The following is a 22,353-nucleotide window of genomic DNA, read 5'->3' as shown; positions in this document are numbered from 1 at the left end:
AAATGTGACATCGGTGGGGGTTTGGATCCTACTGATGTTGGTATTTACTCTCGCCTCTTCTTTCCTCTTCAGGGTTGCTCTCCCTCGATCCCCCACACCCGCTTTGGGAATAGAGCTAAGCAACACTCAGCGTGTTAATCGTCAAGGACATTGGTCTCCTCCTGAGGTGGGCACTCTTAAAATCAACACTGATGGTTCTTCTCGAGGAAATCCTGGTCCGGCTGGTATTGGGGGAGTTGGGCGTGATAGTTCTGGTGATATTTAGTTTCTATTTTCTATATACAAGGGTTAACATACTAATAACCTCATGGAAGCCCTGGCTATCTTGGTTGCAGTGCAACAGTGTTGTCAATGTGGCTAGAAAAGAATCATCTGTGAGACTGACTCGCAGGTGGTTGTGAACTTATTGCATAATAGGAACCTTGTGCATGTGGATTGACATTTGGCTCTGGTTATTCAGCAGATCATTCAGTTATGTAATTCTCTGGATTCTGTACCTTTTATGCATATCCCTCGTGAGTGGAACAGTGTGGCTGATTGTTTGGCTAAATGGGCCTCTAAGCAGGGGCCGGCTTGGAATATTCTTGATCATAGGATGCTTCCCCTTGATTTATCTCAGATGTTGGTTCAACTTGTGGACCAAGATAAAGCTATGTAGTTCTCTTTATTTCTTGTGTTGTTCAGCTCTCTTTGATATTCAATAAAAATTTTACCCCTCTTTTAGTGTTTAACTATGTAGATTTTGAGTCAAACTCATTGACTCATGTTTCATGAGCAGTGATTCACACATGAATCCATCTCACGTGAGAATAAATGGAACACTAACCACTCATTCGATCTAGTTGATGCTCACAAAACTTATGCTCATTGGTTTTGTGAGCATCACCTAGATCCAATGAGTGCTTAGTGTTCCATTTATTCTCGAGAGAGATGGATTCATGTGTGAATCACTGCTCATGAAACATGGGTTCTGTGAGCATCACCTAGATCCAACGAGTGCTAAGTGTTCCATTTATTCTCATGAGAGATGGATTTAGGTGTGAATCACTACTGATAAAACAAGGGTCAATGAGCTTGACTCAAAAATCTACACAAGTAAATTTGATAGCAATATCACAACTAGGGAAGGTCTTAAATCATTCCCCTAAAGTCTAATCAATATCACCTACAAGGGATTTATCATTATTGGCACTACATATGATGCATGACTTTGAATGAAATATGAATCAAGAAACTCAAATGAAAAACATTAATGAAAATTGGCAACTTTTTTTTTTCATTATAAGTGTCTTCATAGGCACACTAAACTCAATATATATTTCTTTTAACAATGCCCAAACATCATCATTGGTTTAATTTAACAGATTGGCTAAGAATGTGCAATGGGTATGAAGAACACAACATGTTGTAACAAGGCACAAAAGGGGGGTTCGTCCCAAAGCCAATCTAGTCAGCAAAGGAGGTTAAGGTTGTGGGTAGTTCCCCATGGTCTTGGGTTCAAATTTCGTGGCTTGCTTCAATGATGCACTGGTTCTACAGGTATGTAGGTGCATCCCCTAGGGATTAGTCTCACCCTAGCTTGCCTTAGGCCACTAGGCATTGGGCTGGGTTGCAGGGATACCCTTGGATCAAAAAAAAAATAAGGCACAAAATGGGACTCGCCCTGTCTACAAGAAATCAAATAAACAAGATAGAAATCATTTGCAAATAAAAAACTAAAAATCTTTGATCTTTCAAAAGAGCACTTGAGTGCCACTCCTAAATTGATTGGGTTAGATCATGAAAACAGTTAATAGGAAATGGCACCTTGTGGACCTTACATGTCGGAGACGCGAATTCTCTCCCTTGCACAATACTGGTAATCTTGAAAGAAGAAAAAAAATTCTTTCTTCTTGATGAACCACTCCCCCAACCCTACACTTGTAGTACAAGCTACACAAAGTAAGAAGTGTCAAATGATTATAGAATGGTGGAACCACTTGCAAACTCTCAGTGCAACCCAATAGTCAAATATAGGTGGACATGTTGATACAAAGGCTATTCGAGATTACACCATATAATCATCATTTCGACTTTCAATTAGATCAGCACCATAGGTGTGGACACACGCAAGGGCACTACAGGCAACAATGAAAACAGTTATCTAGGCAAGATTGGTTGCAGAAAAAAATATAGTCCAAGCAAAATATCAAGAAATAATGGGTACCCAAAATACACGGTGAATGGAAGAGTCATGAGATTAATCCATGAAAGTTGAACTTACTTGAAGCATTGCAATGCAAAATAGAGGGCAGAGCTCTGTGATTGTCTTGCTTCACCATCTCTTCACACTACATGCATGTTGAAAAACTGAATACCAATAAGGGTACCCAAAATACAGAGTGAATGGAACAGTCATGAGATTAATCTAGGAAAACTAAACGAACTTGAAGTATTGCAATGCAAAATAGAGGGCAAAGCTATGTGATTGTCTTGCTTCGCCATCTCTTCACACTACATGCGTGTTGAGGAACCAAATACCAATAAGGGTTTTATAGGGGTGGGGAGGGGGGAGGCGGGGGGGGATGTTGAAGATGGTAGCTGTGATAGAGATCTTTATCTCTGGAGATATGAACGTTATTATCGTTATTATTACGTTTAGTTGAAAAGGACACTTAAGTTTAATTTGTAATATTAAATATAAATGACATGTGTCATTCACATGCATTGTGGCATGAATATTCGAAGTCGGTTATAATGTGAAGAGTCTCTCCTATTCTTATATATTCGTAGCTTCCAAAGGATATTGTACACTTTTCATTTCACTATCAATATTGATATATTTGTGTTGTGTGGCTAGGTTTTTCCCTTCATTCTCGAAGGGTTTTTCCAGGATATTTCTGGTGTCTTTGTTTTAGTTTTATATCTTTCTTATTGCTGGTTATCTTCATTATTTTCTGGGCTCTAGTTTTAACATGGTATCAGAGCCAAGTTGATAACAGTAATAAAATTATAACTTCGGTTTCACTATCGATGTAATCATCAAAATCATTCTTATGTTTGCATCTTCTTTTGGCCGAGTCATTGTTTGGAATCCATCTTCAAGCGGATCATGAAGTCCTATGCAATTTTTGATGTTTTGCATTAGGGGTCTTTAAACAGAATCTGCTGTGATTTCTGGTGGAGAATCAGAGATGATATTTCTATTGCATTGTGTCTGGGAAAATTTATGGACTCCTGACATTCATCGGCAATATTATTTCTCCTTGGTTTTGGCATAAGTGGCTTCTTCCCGTGGTAACGGTAGTCTCCATGGGACATAAAGAGTCATCTATTGTTCAGATCACCATGCCTAGTGATTCATTACGAAAAGCAAAAAGTCTTGGATTCATTCATTTCCGGAGATAAGTGATAACAGCTAGAGCGGTTTGTGATCATAATGCTTGGAGTGGATATTTTCATTCATTTTCGGAGACAACTATATCTGTTGATGAGGAGGCATCGTCATGAAGGTTAAATTTTGATTGCAACGACTGCATGCTTGATCAGGTAGTATCATTTATTTTTATTTTTTTAATCATTCCTAGTGATATTAAATTTGTATTTTATCGCTTTTTGCATCTTGTTTTGTTTATACCACTCCTTCTCTAGAGGTGTTGTAATAAGCATTGGCTCTTGTCTATAATCTTGCCATGTTATCACCGTCCTTTATGATCCACGATGGTTCTCTCATTTATTTCTCTGTCTTTTATGTTTAATTCTTCTGAATCGGTGGAGGGAAATCTAGTGCGAGACTTGATCTTTTATGCAAAAAAAAGTATGTAACGTCAATGGCCGGAATACCAAACAAAGGTCCATGAGTTTGGGTTCTTCCTCCTCTGCATCATAGATTTGGTTGTTGGAAGAGCATCATCATGATTGATATATGATCTTTATCTCATCGACAACATGCCTTACAGAACACGGAGAGTTCCTCTCGTTAATCATCATTTCTCCTATTTGCGCTCAATATGAAAGACGTTTATCGGGAATTTTGTCCATTTTCTTGAGGCGGCACTTGGACAAATTCAAGTCTGTCGATTTTAGCATAATCGTCATGGGGTTTCCATTATCTAAATTCTTTGATAGTATTAATCTTATTTATGTGAGGAAGGATGATTTAGATTATTTGTCGAAAGATGAAAATAAATTGCAAGTTGGCAGTGTTGATCTTGTAGTCGAGGATGTCACTGCCGAGGAATGGAAAGATATTGTGTTGTGTGATGATTCAACAAACAAATGCATATTCAAGATTAAGTTGGACTTGTTTGCTATATATAAGAAAGAGCCGGTCACTCTGAAGCTACAGGAGATAAATAATGTGGACAAATATTGCGTGATTATGATACAACTGGAGAAAGATATGGAAATATACTCTAAGAAATCAAGAGATAAGTTTTCATTTTTTTAAAACATTGATTCTCTAATCCAATCTTAAGTTATGTGTAATGGTTACATATAGTGTTATATATGGTTGCATGCATGATCAAGATGATTATTCTTCAAATAGATAAGTATTCTAACTTTTATATTTGAGAAGTATGTTTAAATTTTTGATTGCGGGGTGCATCAAGATTTGAGTTATAGCTCGAGGGGAGATGTTGAGCTTTAGAGGGAGATTTAAGCATTCAAGGGAAGTTTCCTACATACTCTTTTGTGATATTTGATTACAAACTTCAAATTTTAAAATGATCAAATATTGAGGAGTAGTTTATGAGCATTTTTGTATAAAACTCTGAGTTTTGTGACCTTTGATTTTGATCTTTTAAAGATGGACACTTGAGGAAATCATTTTTAGCAATGAGAGGGTTGTCCTAGCTGAAAGAAAAATTGCTCAAATTATTCTTTTAGGATTATAATATCTCTTGATGACATGCATGGTGTTTTCTTGCAACTCATTTTTGAGTTGTCATTTCACTAAGAATAGTGAATATTCTAATATTGATTCCTATTAGAATTGTCATTAATATCTACTTTCATTGCAGGAGAAAAGCAATGATTAAAAAGGAGATATTTTAGCTTCAGAGGAAGGTTACATAATTAAGAGGGAGTACTTATGGAATCCCCACTTTTCTCACATATGATTGTGATGCTTGTGGTATTTGTAAAATTTGAAACTTAAATAGAACTAAGTCTTGCTTTTGTTATACCTATTTCTATTCTTATGTGAATAAATGAGATTGTAAGATCAACTATGATAACTCTTTCACTATGCGATAGTGAACACCATGTTGAGAGAGTCCATGATGTCATCACGTTGAGAGATTTTGTGATGGGAGTTGGATGTCATATTGAGAGATTCCATGATAGTTCATGTTGAGAGAGTCCGTAAATAAAGGCTTAGCTGTAAGTCTTGCAAATCTTTTCATGTTGAGTGATTCCATGAATGTGATTAATTGTTGCAATGTTTCATGTTGAGCGATTCCATGAATGTGATTAATTGTTTCAATGTTTCATGTTGAGTGATTCCATGAATGTGATTAATTGTTACAGTGTTTCATGTTGAACGATTCCATAAATGTGATTAATTGTTTCAACGTTTCATGTTGAGTGATTCCATGAATGTGATTAATTGTTACAATGTTTCATGTTGAGCAATTCCATAAATGTGATTGATTGTTATAGGTTTTCATGAATCTTACAAAATATATGGGATGAGATTTCATCATTAACATTTTGGTTGCAGTCTTGTGTAATTGTTCAGCTAAAAATCTCTCTGGCTAAGAGGGAATATTGAAGATGGTAGCCACAATAGAGATCTTTATCTCTGAAAATATGAACGTTATTATCATTATTATTACGTTCAACTAAAAAAGACACTTAAGTTTAATTTGTAATATTAAATGTAAATGACATGTGTCATTCACATGCATTGAAGCATGAATATTCGAAGAGTTATAGAAGTTATGGGAATCTCAAGAAACCTTTGATTATAATGTGAAGAGTCTCTCCTATTGTTATATATTCGTAGCTTCCAAAAGATATTATACACTTTTCATTTCACTACCAATATTGATATATTTGTGTTGTAGTTGGATTTTTCCCTTCATTCTCAAAAAGCTTCCCCAAGATATTTCTGGGGTCTTTATTTAAGTTTTATATCTTTCTTATTGTTGGTTATCTTCATTATTTTCTAGGCTCTAATTTTAGCAGGGGACACTAATGACATTTACTGTTTATATTGTAGACAATGCTAGTAGATATGTAATGATAGAAAATAATAATACCCTTTCCATGTTGATTGTTGATACGTAAGTTTGCACCCTTGCTTGAAGTGTGACCCTCAAGCAACCTTGTGTAACATAAAAACAACCTACAAGTGTGGAACTTATGTTCTAAGGTTGAATTTCCGATGAAAGTTGGCTTCCTTACAGTCAAGATGCATCTAAACTAGTGCCTTGAGGGAAATGGGAGAGAGATTGCATAAATTTAAAATGTTGAAAGGGAAAGGGGGTGATGCACCAGACTGAACTTTGGTTACTAGCTTTGCCTATTGATGGACTACTCATCAATGAAACACCAAAATACACCTCAACTCTATTTTACCTTCCAACAACCATATGTAAGTTGGAATTGATGAAAATGCTGAAAAGAAATAAACATTTCTCAACAGGTTAAAACACAACATACAATTAGGAAAATAAAAAAGAAATACTCAAAGTGAGGCAAGATACATGCACATACTAATGAATGGCAAGAAGAGGTAGGAAACACTATTTCATTACTGCAAGGCAAAGGGATTTACAAATATAGAGCATACTATTGCTGCAAAATGCAAAACAAAGAACCCAAAAAATATTTACAACTTTGTTTTTTAAAAAGTTCAAGCATAACTCAAATGTATTCTTGAAGTTCAAACTCCAACCACGGTGAAGTTGAGTTATAGAAAAAAGCATAACTGAATATCAGAAAGAAAATCTAATCTTGAAATGCAACTTGCTCATGGAAGTGACAAGAAAAGGCCAAATAATGCATCCAACAAATGGAAGGATAAATCTAACAGATTTGATCCTTACAAGCAATAGGGAGGCATGGAGATACATTGGCGTTGAGCAACAAGGCCCAAAAAGTTGCCCAACATTAAAGAACCGGCCTTGAAGTCATGTGTTGGATGCTAGAGATCAAATCACACCACTGTTAATAAATGTAGGAAGGGATAACACGCTGTGTTAACCCACCTACGTACACCCGTAGAGTTAACCCATGTGAAAAAGATCTGATTTGCCCCAAAAAGTGGTGGGCCGTCGATGTAGACCTTTACATTTGAATGGACAGCCCAAATGCAGAAAAAAGAACCCCAATGAGTGATTAAAACACAATCATTGATGAAGAAAAGCTTTAAATCCGACGACATGAGATATTTCGCAAGAGGGCAAAAGGAAGCATTGTAAAATAGCAAAAAATGGTTAAAGTAAGAAGGTTTTGCTATTTCGCAAAGGGCAGAAATGTAACTCTACAAAATAGCGAACTGTGGATAACATGAATATTAGTCGTAGATTTTAGCATGTTAACCCTCTACAAATAATCCAGCCCATTGAAGATTTCTTGGATCGATTATATGTGATGGATTGAATGGGGGCAAAAATAGCCAACACTAATGATCCAAGAAAGCAGGTAGTACTCTTTAAGTTTTCAAAAGCCATCTCAAAAACACATTCAAACCTTCACTTTACATTTATCACAGTGTCCAACAAAGGGGAAAGAATTAAGTTTTTGGATGAGTACACCAAATCTGAATTCTTTTACAAGTTCTTGTGCATCTCTTCTACAGTTGCAATTAGAGGCATGCACTGACAAACAAGCTAAACAAGTATTCTATTTCATCTCATACTCTATCAAAACTTCGAAAGCTTAAAAAGAGTCAGAAAATGAGAAGCTTCAAAGCCCCAAGCATAGAAAGCAACCATTTCCCTAAACAAAAACAGACTCAGATAACATTGTATTGCAACTCTTGTATACAACAAACCCTCAAATTACAATTGATGAAAAAGCTATATAATATATAAATTATTGCCTATCATCATAAGTCAACCTGAACTCAACACATTCCCATAGATCCTTCCTGCCTGCTAGAATCCAAAGTACTTGGATACAGCAATGTATATGGTACCTTTACAGGCCCCTAACCTGTTCTCTTGTCTTCCATCTGCATTCGTCTTACTTATACTTTCCTCTCTTTCTCTCAACTCCCTACTAAAGCTTTCAAATGCTTCCATTACCCGCTCATCGTCAGTCGAATCCTCTGTTCTCTCTGCCTCAAATACACTCCATCTGTAGGATGTCTAGACAATATCTCAATCAGCCCAACGCCCAGAGTAGTTTGGAATTGACTGAAAATAGTTTTCAAGAAAAAAAATCTGGATTCGGCAAAATCTTGAGATCGTTCCTCAGGGATGTACGTTCTGCCGACAGCAGGTCTGTTGGGAATGTACCCAGAATAAGCATACTGTCCAAAATTGGTTGCAGCAAGAAGAGCTGAAGCCAACCATATGATTATTGTTAATGTTTTCTCAAGCACTGCCATGGTCTCCATCTTGTACCCACCATGTCTCCTTTTTACCTGCATGACCAGCATTTTGAATTTCATGCCACCACGCCTGAAGCAGTGTCACCTCTTACAAGTTCATCGTTGTAGTAAATACACACTCCCCAACCCATTCCTGTATTACAGATCATATATCTAATCCATCCACAGCATAAGGGTAATCTTCAATCACATGTCTCTCCCCCTCAAATACACTCCATCTGTAGGATGTCTAGACAATATCTCAATCAGCCCAATGCCAAGAGTAGTTTGGAATTGACTGGAAATAGTTTTCAAGAAAAACATATCTGGATTCTTAGCAAGCTCGGCAAAATCTTGAGATCCTTCCTCAGGAATGAACCTTCTGCCGACAGCAGGCCTGTTGGGAATGTACCCAGAATAAGCATACTGTCCACAACTGGTTGCAGCATGAAGAGCTGAAGCCAACCATACGATTATTGTTAATGTTTTCTCAAGCACTGCCACAGTCTCCATCTTGTACCCACCATGTATCCTTTTTATCTGCATGACCAGCATTTTGAATTTCATGCTACCATACCTGAAGCTGTGTCACCTCTTACAAGTTCATCGTTGTAGTAGATACACACTCATTTCTTTATTACAGATCATATATCTAATCCATCCACAGCATAAGGGTAATCTTCAATCACGTCTCCACCCATGGGGAGCTGATCCATCTACTACAGCCATTCCCCTTTTCGATTCCAAATTTATGGATTGGGAAATTTAAATATATAAAGTCAGAGAAACTGAAATACACAGAACTTGGTACCTTTTAAGAAGGATCAGCAGTCGAGCTCTCTTTGTCAAATCTCCAGTTTTTGTAAACTACAGCAGACATTTCAGTGGCATACTTCTGTGGAAATACTGTTCTTTTAAGTATTCCTCCCGTATTTATGAGAATATGGCAAGCCTGAGCATTTATGTTCATTGTGTCATGAAAATGTGGAGTTAAGTAGCTTATGGAGGGGATGTGGGGTGCTCAGGTTTCTGTTTGTGGCGATTATAAATGGTTCTATGACTGTCCTCAGCATGAAAACCCAAAACCAAAAAAATCACAAATCAAGATTTTTGGATGTCTTCTTCAATGACTGAGATCACCAATAAAACAAAAGTCATCCAGGAGTATTTACCATTAACAATGATGTTCAATCTGCCACAGTCCAAGATATGGTCCTAACACACACTTTTGTAGTATTGATATATCTTTTTATGTTCCTTGAGATTTCAGGAAAACCCAAAAACGGAGGAATATGCTTTACCAATTGCTGATCAATTTGCAGTATCCAGAATCGTTAACTGTGACATGAGCTTTAGCAAGCTGTCAGAGTGCTCCAGATACCCCTTCCTCTGCATGAGTAAACACCCTTCTCAACCCTGATGGCAGGCTCAGTTCTATTGCAACTGGCTTCAAAACGTCATCCTTGCAGAGGAACAGAGTAGTGCGAGAAGCATAGACCTTAGTAGACAGCATTTATCCAATTGAGACATGGCATGAAGGTATCGTGGTGATCCAATATGAACAGTTTGTTTTCCTCGATGGCCTAAGAAATTGTAAGCAAAGAACAATACAGTTCACGTAGCCCTAGGAAAGGAGTTTTATAAGAGATGTAGACCAACGTTCATTTAAAGTAAAATGTCCTACAGACTTTCGTGTGAATTTCATGAAAATACCAAAATAAATTTGCAGATTAAGTAAAACTAGCAGCATTACAAACATGTATCATTCAGTTCCTTATACAGTCAAAAGACACACTGAATATAAAATGATAATCTTCACAAATGCTCTTATTATACTTAGTACAGGCACCAATTATGTCAAAAACTGTGGAGTTAGTTTTACAGCCATGTACCGTAAATAAAAACATATTATACAAGGCAAGGAAGATTTAAGAATTTGATGCACAACTATAGAAGTTTAAAAAATAAAGATGTTCAATTTATTGTGGAAATACAATTTTCTAAGGCTAGTTAAAACGCAGTCCCTCCAAAATTTTAAATTACTTCTAAATGACTCTCAACTCTTTTCACATAAAAGCACCAGAAAAGGATGAGATGATTGGGCGATTTTAGTAGTCCAAATTGTAATAACCCGAACAAATTCTCTACCCTTACAAAGGATTGGGCATAAATGAATGAACAGAGAAAACTCTTCAAAAGATATACAGTACAGAAGAATTAATCTGCTGGACTTGGTTGTTTAAACAGTAATCTGAGCATTAAGACTTCAAAAAGAAAAAGAAGCATCTCCCACCCCAGAGGTTGGGCCAATCAACACAAGCAAAATACCAACGTGCTAGTTCACTGGAAAATCGACACCTTAACCAAAAACCCAGTAGAAGGCAACAGATGCAAGGAATCAAACAAAACTTACAAAAATTGACCTGTACATCACATTCTGAGAGTAGACTTCTAAAAACAAAACAAAAATAGCTTTGCAGAAAGTCAGGCCCTCTTAACTAGCCTTTCAAACCATATAAGATCATGCAGCTTAAAGCTCCACATAGCACTTGTGTACAGTTGCCAACTCTTGCTCATTAAGCCTTACATAGCCGTGAAAATTATGATTGCCAAGACCTTCCCCAATTTCATATCCCAATTGGTCATACGGCTATGTTGCTACCTCAACATAACCACATATTAAGTGTCCACAAAACATACATGCAAACAGAGCATGTCCAAGCAACACATCTGTTCCAAACATTAGGAGAGGCTTTACTGTATGAAGCCCACCAACTCCCACACAACCACCCCTTTATCTTTACTCCATCCTCATTCAAATGGCACAATATAATCTCAAGCAACATAAAATGCAACACCACTGGAATATAGTTCCATAAAATTGCACAGCAGTTGTGAAGATTTGATACACTTAATTAAAAAAGAACTTGCAGATATTCACAGAATCTTCTGAATAACAGACTACCAAGCAACACCACTGGAATAGTTAAACATAATAGCACATGAGATGAAAATATTAAAACATAGCTCCAAAACCTACCATTCGAAAAGTCAGGCCCTCTTAACTAGCCTTTCAAACCATATAAGATCATGCAGCTTCAAGCTCCATATAGCACTTGTGTACAGTTGCCAACTCTTGCTCATTAAGCCTTACATAGCCGTGAAAATTATGATTGCCAAGACCTTCCCCAATTTCATATCCCAATTGGTCATACGGCTATGTTGCTGCCTCAACATAACCACATATTAAGTGTCGACAAAACATACATGCAAACAGAGCATGTCCAAGCAACACATCTGTTCCAAACATTAGGAGAGGCTTTACCGTATGAAGCCCACCAACTCCCACACAACCACCCCTTTATCTTTACTCCATCCTCATTCAAATGGCACAATATAATCTCAAGCAACATAACATGCAACACCACTTGAATATAGTTCCATAAAATTGCACAGCAGTTGTGAAGATTTGATACACTTAATTAAAAAATAACTTGCAGATATTCACAGAATCTTCTGAATAACAGACTACCGAGCAACACCACTGGAATAGTTAAACATAGTAGCACATGAGATGAAAATATTAAAATATAGCTCCAAAACCTACCATTCGAAAATTACCTAAACAGAGCTAGTAACCTTATAAACCACTTTCAGCACCAATTATGCACCCCTACACAGCTCACTAGCTACAAGAGCCCTCAAAAATAGAGACGTGATAGACATAAACATACAGCTCAATATCATTTGCATGGGCCAAGAATAAGGCTTTTTCATATATTCCATCTTTCCAATGTGAACAGCACCCAAAAAAATCCTAGTTCTAAATACCATTTATTCCAGAAGTCGTACCAGAACATCAATTCAGAAAGAAATAAATCATTGCCATCACAGCAAGTGCAGAAAACCTTCAATAGAATGACTAGCTTCCTGTGTATTAATTCCCATTATACCTACCGTGAAATTCCCTCTACAGATCGTGCAAGATCTGTCAGAGCACATCGCAGAATAAAAACACAGCTGCTCTCATAAACCCATCTGTTCCAGAAATCCTAGCAAATGTTTACCATACAGGGTAAACAGATACTTATCACATTAATGGATTAGAATGTAACACAGAACAGAGACTTTATTCATATAATCAAATATGCAATTCCAATTACAAAGATGATCCATAAGTCCATTTGTACATATACTTCCTGAAGGGGTGACCTTTCAGATACCAATTCTACCCATCGGCTATAATAAATAGAGACAACTTATACATTGCAACTCAAAAAAAAGACTCAAACCACTAATTACATCAAAGTTCACAACTAAGGCCGCATCCCTGGTGTGGTAGACGTCTTTACTCTAAACTCGTTCAATTCTGCTCGTAGCTCACGCACTTGCCTTGTCCATGTCTCCAAATCTGCTTCGGCCTCCATCTGAATTTCCAAGGCTGATTGCGTCATCGTGGCAATCTCTCCAATCTCTGCCTCCTTTGCTGCTGACTCCTGCTGTAGCTGACGCTTCTCCTGCCTAGCCTCATCTAGCAACGGCGCTAAATGATTACCGTACAGGGTAAATGAATACTTATCACATTATTGGATTAGAATGTAACACAGAATAGAGACTTTATTTATATAAGCATATATGCAATTCCAATTACAATGATGATTCATAAGTCCGAATGGACTTATGGATACTAATTCTACCCGTTGGCTACAATACGGATTTTACCGACAACAAAAACATCCAAAAATAATGGAAGAAAATAAACTAATGGCACAATGGGAGTACAGAAAATCTTCAAAAGAATGACCAGCTTCCTGCATCCGACAAAATCTAATGTGATATTTCCTCCAGCCATTTTCGATGCAGGTCAGATAAAGATCTCAAACATAAAGATGATTGGACAATCACAATAAACAATCAAGTCAAACACATAAATAAAGTGCATTCTACAACGATAGCACCAATGTAATACAAAAGGCTGATGCTGATAGTTGAGAATGTCTTATATTGGCAACTAAGCTCAAATGCAATTTTAAGCAATGCAAAAAACACAATCATGCAAGATCTATCGGTAAGCGTCAGAATAAAGACAGTTCTCACAAACCCATCGTAGAAGTCCTAGCAATACATCCGACCAACAATGGATGAAAATAAACCAATGGCACAATGGGAGTACAGAAAATCTTCAGAAGAATGACCAGCTTTCTGTATTTTCAATGCAGATCAGATAATGATCTCAAAGATACAGATGATTGGACAATCATTATAAACAATCAAGTCAAATAGATCAATGAAAAGCATTATCTGAACCTAAACATTTATACAATTCGCAGATAACACCAATGTAATATGAGAGGCTGAGGCCAATAGTTGAGAATATATTTTATATGGGCAAAAAAATTATTGTAAATGCTGGCAACTAAAACTGAATACAATTTTAAGCAACCCAAAAAACACATCTAAGCATGAATTCGTTGGAGATTACGAGAAATTCAAATAACCAACCACATTAAATCTGAAGCAAACCAACCAAACTTCAGTGTTGCAATCACACATTAAAAATTACCATTTATAACTCCTAGAAAACAATAGACTGAATCTTAAAATCACTTAGGGAACCATAACATGACTCGCAACCAAATCACCACAACACAAAATGCAAGATTTCCATTTCTATTACAAACTTGAACTGGAGCACAGAAAGAGAGACTCCCAAACAAAATTTACAATTACTAGGCCTCCTGTAAATTAAAATATCCCAGCAAAGCTAAATTAAATTCTCCAGAAAAGAAATTATATCCTTTTGATCTAGCAAAACTTCCAAAAATGTTCAAGTGGCAAAGCTGAAATCATTTAAATCTGTTAATTTTTATATTCAATCCTATTACTATTATAAGTTTATAACTTGAAAGTTGAAACAACTGATGCAACCATGAGTGGCATACAATCAGGAACAAATTTAGTGAAGATCGCTGCCAAAAAAAAGCCAACATGCATGGAACTGATCAACGATTTGCCTTGGCAACACGTTCAATCTCATCTTTCTTCTTAATTGCATAACTGCAAAGAGGGAAATTTTTTTATTGCATTATCACCTGTCAACTCAATATTGCAAATATGAAAACATAGCAGCAAACCTAACCACTACCTACATCAAAACAATCATTCAAAGCAAAAATAACACCAGACCTGTTTGACGATCCCTTGGCAGCATTGATGAGCTCATCAGCAAGACACTCAGCAATTGTTTTGATATTTCGGAATGCACTTTCCCGGGCACCAGTGGTAAGAAGATAGATTGCCTGATTGACACGTCTCAGGGGAGATATATCAACTGCTTGTCGTCTTACAACACCGGCAGAACCAATCCGAGTTGCATCTTCTCTTGGACCACTGTTAAACTTACAGAGATTTACTCAAAAAACTACCCACTGGATGTTTGCTCCAAAATCCACGGAAGGAAAAAATAGGTGTACATAAAAGGAAAAGTGTGCAGTTAAATTTAAAAAATTTCTTAGCGGTAAGTAGATTAGATTTACCTGTTGATGATTGCATCAACAATGACCTGAATTGGGTTCTGGTCGGTAAGCAAATGAATGATTTCCATGGCATGCTTTACTATCCGCACAGCCATCAACTTCTTTCCATTATTGCGCCCATGCATCATCAGTGAATTTGTCAACCGCTCAACAATGGGGCATTGTGCCTTTCGGAATCGTTTAACTGAATATCGTCCAGCAGTGTGTGGAACAAATGTTGCATGCTTTCGTACTGAAACAGCTATGTAATCTTGTAGAGAAAAGTCACTAACCTGCAATTCAAAATACACATACTCTCAGCTCTTATAATCCAGAGAATAATGAGCATAGTTACACAGGACAATTTAAACAATTCACAATTCAGATACATTTACAGTTTCAGGTTTCACTGTTCGCAGTTAAGGACCAGACTACACATACCAGAATGAATAAGGATATGGGAAGTTGGGAACAATGACACACATTACAGATATTTCAGATTCCAAAGAGCCCAGGGCAAAATTTGATATCCATGCATTGATACAAATATCAAAAAGTAAATTTGCAGTAAAAGTTTTGTTCAAAAACCAAAATATTAAAAAATATAGCAAAACTACCCAACGCCCGTAATTTAGGACTCGAATAGCAATTCTGGTGATAATGTTCTAACTTAAACTCTTAGACCTCAAGTCTAACAGATTTATCTCTAAAAGCCATGATTATGCTGACTAAATGTACTTTTGTTGGACAGTTTGGAACATACACAGAAGCCTAATAATAAAGGGCAATAATACCCATGTCAGGTTTTTCATTCCATAGAGATACAACTTGACATCATAATAGGGCTGTAACGGGGTGGAGCTAAAATCCTTGTATTGCAGCATTAGCCTTCTAGCCAGGGCATATTTGGTTTGACGAAAGAAGCAGCAGCATAAATTAGTACTATAAAGATCAGATGAGCTCTCATGATCTATCAAAAAAATAATTCAACATATTTGAAATAGTTTCATTTCTTGGTGACAGGATGAGGAAACAGGTAAGCTCTCCCTTCCTTGCGAAAACTGTCTGCCTCAGCTTGGACGTATTCGATGTGCCGATCTCCTCTACACACTCAGAGAATTCAGGAAACTGAGTGAATATATCTTCATGTGCTCTCTGCCAGATATGTTTAGGTTCCATAGATGAATTAACAGATGATTTGTCTGTTTCAGAATGGAAAAGAAGCTAAACCTTAAACCTTAGGTACTAATTGTTTAGCTGGAAACAGTTAGCAATGATTTTTAAAATTTCTTAACCCTCAGTTACCGGTACTTCAGAAATTTCCTTCAAATGCTGGTACGGTACGTATCAGAATCGGATACATTGGAAAATCACCATGGAACCAAACAGAGTTCGATTTTTCAAAGCCTGAATCGTATGTGACTTTCACAAACTGTTTTCAGACGTTTTTATCTGACTTCAAATCTGGGTGTTGATGTGGCATTTTAAATTTGTTTTCTGATAAATTTGAGGGTGACGTGTTATATAAAACCTCTTTTCACATTCAAAAACTCTAAAATCTCACAGCTGAAGCCCCTCCTCTTTCATTTCTATCTGGCCCAAACCGTAGTGATTGCAGACGGTAGCTGTTCGAATCCACTGCAGACGGTCATCTTCAGATCAACCTATGTCTAAATTAGTGCAGACGTTCGCCCTGTCTGCATTATGGAAAATGGTAGCTGGGACAACAGAGCAACCTGCGTGCGATGGCTATGAAATTTTATAAAAGTTCTTAAGTCAATTTAAGTTTTAAATTGATTTAGATAACGGGGATTTTTAGGATAATTTAAGATTTTAAAAAATTAAATTAAATATGTAACTTAAAAACACTTAGGATAATTGGGAAAAGAAGATGTTACGAAAATATTTAAGATGATTTAGGATAATAGTTAAAATTTAATATAGTATTAAACTTTAAAATATTACGCATATTTATGATAACAGTATTAAACTTTAAAATAGTATTAAATTTATCTAGAATCACAATAGTATTGAACTTTAAAATACTATAATGTTTATAATAGAAGATTTATATAATATTATAAGTTTTTAAAGTTTTGAAAACATTTTAAAATCAAATTGTAAGTTTTTTAATGCATAGATAATATAATTTATATTATTAATAATTTTTTATTTATTGTTTAATATTGTATTATTTAATGTTAATGTGTTTTTTTAACTTGTTGGCTGGTGTAGATAACATAATGGCTAATATTCTATTTTTTAGACTGTATGCATTTATACATATATATTTATGATTTTTATTTTTTTTTTGGTCCAGATGTACCCAAACCCCCTGCCAAAAAATTGCCATACCAACGTACCGTACCCATTCTGGCAACTTAGTCTTAACCATTAACTGGAAAATATTCTGTGCCCCTTTCTTTCTGTAAAGTTCTGAGGCAAGCTGGAATATTTGGATTGGTTAACCATTGCCGAGAGATTTCTTTTTTCTATCATTTGGCCAAAAAAAATATTTTTTAAGGTCAGGTTCACCATACTATTCAATGAACTCCCATTGTACTGACGCACTCTGTGTTTTGGGGCTCCATGGCAATACTGATGGCCCTGGTCTTTTTTTTAAAAATAGTTGTTATGTCCAGTTAAGTTTTTTATTGTCGTATTCTCAGTCTAGAGTCTAAACAATGAATACGTTTTGTATGTCATCATTTATCTCATAAATTTATTCATACTGCTTGGTTGATAAATGCATTCTCTCAAAGTTTTCAACTTTTCTGCATCACCTATTTTGACGGCAACTGCATTATTATTTGTATGCCACAAACACATGTTCACAGTTTCTCATTATTTTGCAAGGATTCTATGGTTACAAGATCACTGTAAATTTTCATTTTTCACAAATCATATTCTTTTTCTTATAAATAATATATATAAAAACTGGACAAAGACCACAAACAAGTAAAAGAATTGCCCTATTTTCCAATTATTTGCTTCATGGAGTCTTAATAAATTTCCTGTTTAGGCTACGCATATATATAATCAGGTATGGCTCCCTCTATGACATAATTTTTCTTTAATTATATGTTATTTGTTATAAATTTACATTTTACAATGTAACACCAGTACCGGGGTTCGTTGGATGCTGGATGCTGGGATGCCGGGACGAGTTTCTAGGATGGGGGATAAATGGGCCTCATCTTAGGGACGGCAAGAAGATGGCAGCAAGGAGAGGATGGGGCAGGGAGGGGTTTTGTATAGTATACAGATAGAACTTGAAATGCTTGTTATGAAATGATGTCCAGTAGAACATACCAAATTAAAATACTTAAACGTAGCAAAATTGCAACATGAACTAGAACCATTGAACATTCAACATAGTAACATATTACATACCGAATAGTAACATTCAAAAATCAAAATTCAAACAGAAATCCAAGTACCCATTCTAGCGGCAGGCAGCATGGTTACAGGATGGCCGAGGTGAGAACACTTGGGTACGCAAATACCCAGTGTGGGGACATCTCGGGGACGGTTACTTCGAAGATTGGGAGGGGGGTGCAAGTCCTTGTGTTACATTGTAATTTTATAAGTAGTATATTACGATCTTAGATACCGATTCTCTCCTAAATTTTCTGAATGTCGGTGCAGATGCATTTGGCTTCTGTCTGGATGTGAGCAGGAAGTGCATCCTGGGCATGTGAGTGTTTGGTGGATGCAACCACCAAACACCCACAGGCCCGGGATGCGCTTCCTGGGAGCAGTTGAGCATATCCAGGAAGCACATGCAGCAAAGAGGCATTTTCAATGCCAAAAATACTTGAAAACTCAATTTCAGCATGTGCTTTTTGTGTTTTTTAATTCATTATATGCTATGTTTTGCTCCTAAACCCTAAAACGGCCCTAAAAGAGGTTATTCATTGTTCATACTTCTCATTTGGTTTGCAATTGGGTTCTCTTCTCATTTGGTCTCCATTTTGGCATCCTTGAGCTTTAACTCTTGATTGATCAACATTGGATCATGAACAAAATTTTGATTTTGTAATCCAAATCGGATTGGAATCTTAAATTTGAGTAATTTACTAATTAGTTATTTCAATTTGTGTATTTGTCACTTTGTGTTTATGAAGTTGAGCTATCAATGAAGTATCATGCAATGAAATGATTTATTTTTGTATATTTCTTGCATTTCTTTGCATATATAAATTATAGCATACATATCTATATCAATGAAACACCAATATTGGGGTGCGTCGGGAGAGACAACCGAACAAGTTTCTGGGATGGTGGAGAATGGGTCTCAATTGCAGGACAGCGATGAGGGGAGGATGGGGCAGGGTACATATAGAACTTGAATGCTAGTTATGAAAATGATGTTTCAGTATAACATACGAAATTAAAATACTTGAACATAGCAAAATTGAACCACGAACTAGAACTATTGAACATTCAACATAGTAACATTCAAAAATCATAATTCAATTAGAAATTTGATTACCCATTCCAATGGCAGCATGGTTGCAGAATGACAGAAATGGGGGTGCTTGGGTAATTCAAGTACTTGGTGCGGGGATGTCTCGTAGACGGATACTTCATGGCTTGGGAGGGGGTGTGAGTCTCTTTATTTCACTGATATATATATATATATATATATCCAGATCTAAAAAAGATGGCCCATCAGCACATCAGCATCAGCAACTTAGATTAAGATAGATAAAAACTACACAAAAATCACAAGAATATATGATTTAATTATACTACATGTATAAGCTACATAAAATGCATATATGATAATGTCTTGTCACCTCTTGCTATGGCCTATCTTGTTGTTGGCCTTTGATGATGAAGGTGCACGGCCATTAGAGATCAAATATGGCGAATACATAGGACAGTTCTTTATAAAAGTATGGATCGAAAACAATGAGGAGTTTCAGGAATTTCACTTTATCTGAAAGGACAATTGTACTTTTTCTAAATTTTAATTGAAAGTTTCTCAATATATAGGATGGTTATTTCGGCATTATAGATCTTAAATAAGGGAACTTTTTCCCAGCACCAATGATGCTGTAGCTTTTAAAGTTTTTAAAAGAACGGTCCTCATTTGAGGTTTGACGATATGCTGCAAGGGCAGTGCTACAAGCATCATATGATGATGACAAATTAAAAAGGGTAAAACACTATTCAAGAAAAATATTATAGCAGAAATAAAAAGAGTAAGGGCAAAATTAACTGAAGAGATTGTTTCATCACAGTTATTAGATCTATAAGAAGGTAAAGAAAATGGATCCTTGATCGGAAAGTCAAAAGAACACAGAAACAAATACTAGGAAGGAAGAGTGTTTCACATATTTAATGACCTGTGTGTTCAAAGGTCGTGGCTAGTATAGTTTAAACTATGTCAAGGGTTCTTCACAAGCTGAGAAAATATATAGCAAACTTATACCTTCGATCTTACAAAAGATAGTGTACATCCAGCTAGGAAGTGAAGGGACCACATAGATATCAAAGGCAAAATTTGTCAAGCGCATACAAAATATTATACCAAAGGTACAATTCAATAATATCAAGTAAATAGACAACCACCATGCAAATTTCAGGTATGCTACTAGTTAGAAGCATTTGAATCCGTACCTCCACATCTTCGAAAGTCCAGCGATTGAACAGCTTAACATCGGGCTGTGGTAAGGTCGCCTCCATAGCTGCCGTTCCGCCTCTCTCCCTCTACTCGTCTCTCTCTCCCAACAAAATGAAGAGAATCAAACAATCGATAAATCTCTCACCATAACGTAAACCCTAACGATTTCATGAGTTATTTCTGACCTTATTGATAGATAGAGAGATGATTTTTTAAGTCTCGAGGCTAAAACATAGTATATGGGCCAATCTTCCAACTAAACCAACTTTAACAATTTGTTCTTTTTTGTGCATCTTATGATGAGCCCACCTAATATACTTACTAGTTATATAAAGTCAAATAGAAAAAATACAAAAAATATTCCATTATCACTAATCTCAAAATCAAGTCAACGATCCCCTATGAAATTCTACTAGCAGAGTTAGGTATGCTTCTGATGGAGACCTCAACAATTATTCGACTATTGTGTTACCTAAAAAAAGTGGATAAAATGGATGTACATCGTTGGCCTAAGATGGTGGTTGGAGAGGAGCTCGATCGACGAAAGAGGATGTGGAAGAAACAAAATGTCAAATGGCTCAACAAATGGAATGTTGACTACTAAGACTGCCCGAAAACTAACTTAGAAATTTAAAAAAATGGGTTATAGAAAAATCAGGTCTGCCATGTGGACAAATCAATTAAGCAGAAAAAAGGCTTACAATGTTAAAGAATTTAACCTCACATGTGAACACGATGACATATAGTATTTAAGAGTTGAGATCAAGGGAAAGTCAAAAATTATAATCGCCCAATTGAGGTCTGGATCACACCATTTGAGGAGTGAAATTGGCAGATGGAAGATCCCTAAAGAACAATGGAAGGACAAAATTTGTAGGTTCTACAATGAAGGGGTGGTAGAAACGAAATGGCATTATGTGAAAGAATGCACTGCATATGAGGATATCCCCAGCCAATACAAGGACACTTTAAAGATGAACAACATAAAAGAACTTTTCGAAGGGTCAAGACTTCACAAGGGGGCCATCTTACTTAAGTTGATCCACAACAGAAGGGATGAATTGGAGAAATCTCAGTAGTCTGATTAATGGATTCTCTATTGGTCCCTTAGACCATTAGTCTCATGGACGTCATTAAAACCTTTTATTTCATTTCATTTCAATCACACCTTAGGGTGCAATGGGTGCGCCAAAGTAATAGTAATGGTGATTAGCAAGAAAATTTGGTATATATGTGTGTGTGCAACTAATAAGGTTATTATATAAACTATTTAGTCAATGAAATTTATGCAAGATAGGTCTCAATACATTAATGATAAGTAGCATGACCATAAACCTTAACCTTATGAAAAACATTAAATTATAATTATTACCATAATCTTAATCCTTAACAAGATCATAACTCAAACTATAAACACAATTGTAACCCTAAACACCATAAATTTAAATCATTATTTAAATCCTTACCCTACCAAATAAGCTACAATTTAACTATAAAACTAACCTCAAATCTAACTGTAAGCACAATAAGAACCATGATGAAACCCCTTAACCTAATCATAATTGTAATCCTAAACCCTATTCACAACCCTAAAAGTAATCCTAACCTTGACTAAAGCATCAAATCCTATTCCTAAGCAAGATCATAACCAAAAAAATAAGTATAATTACAATGATGATATG

At 36.1% G+C, this 22,353-nt stretch overlaps 1 protein-coding gene and 1 pseudogene across 1 annotated transcript; both read right to left on the bottom strand.

Moving 5' to 3' along the window:
- Positions 1-7,924: 7,924 nt before the first annotated feature.
- LOC149563702 (linoleate 9S-lipoxygenase 1 pseudogene) lies at positions 7,925-9,091 on the bottom strand (annotated as a pseudogene).
- Positions 9,092-14,265: 5,174 nt separating this feature from the next.
- Positions 14,266-20,831, bottom strand: LOC149563701 (small ribosomal subunit protein uS7-like). Its single transcript, XM_089826841.1, has 4 exons — positions 20,668-20,831; positions 15,061-15,332; positions 14,711-14,914; positions 14,266-14,581 (listed from the first exon to the last, which is right to left on the bottom strand). Exons 1-4 carry the CDS (start codon positions 20,731-20,733, stop codon positions 14,527-14,529), a joined length of 597 nt encoding a protein of 198 aa, XP_089682967.1. The 5' UTR covers positions 20,734-20,831; the 3' UTR covers positions 14,266-14,526.
- Positions 20,832-22,353: the final 1,522 nt, after the last annotated feature.

This window comes from Cupressus sempervirens, chromosome 4 (genome assembly GCF_028749045.1).
Source record: "Cupressus sempervirens isolate cs-2001-9-10 chromosome 4, ASM2874904v1, whole genome shotgun sequence".
NCBI classification, from domain to species: Eukaryota; Viridiplantae; Streptophyta; class Pinopsida; order Cupressales; family Cupressaceae; genus Cupressus; species Cupressus sempervirens.
Note: the sequence above shows the minus strand (reverse complement) of the source record. Positions and strands in the feature narration are given on the sequence as shown.

Coding starts and splice junctions, on each gene's coding strand:
- LOC149563701 (XM_089826841.1), bottom strand. CDS start 20,733: ATGGAGGCGACCTTACCACAGCCCGATGTTAAGCTGTTCAATCGCTGG. Junction 14,915..15,060: donor GTTGATGCAATCATCAACAG/GTAAATCTAATC, acceptor TAAGTTTAACAG/TGGTCCAAGAGAAGATGCAA. Junction 14,582..14,710: donor GCCAAGGGATCGTCAAACAG/GTCTGGTGTTAT, acceptor CCCTCTTTGCAG/TTATGCAATTAAGAAGAAAG.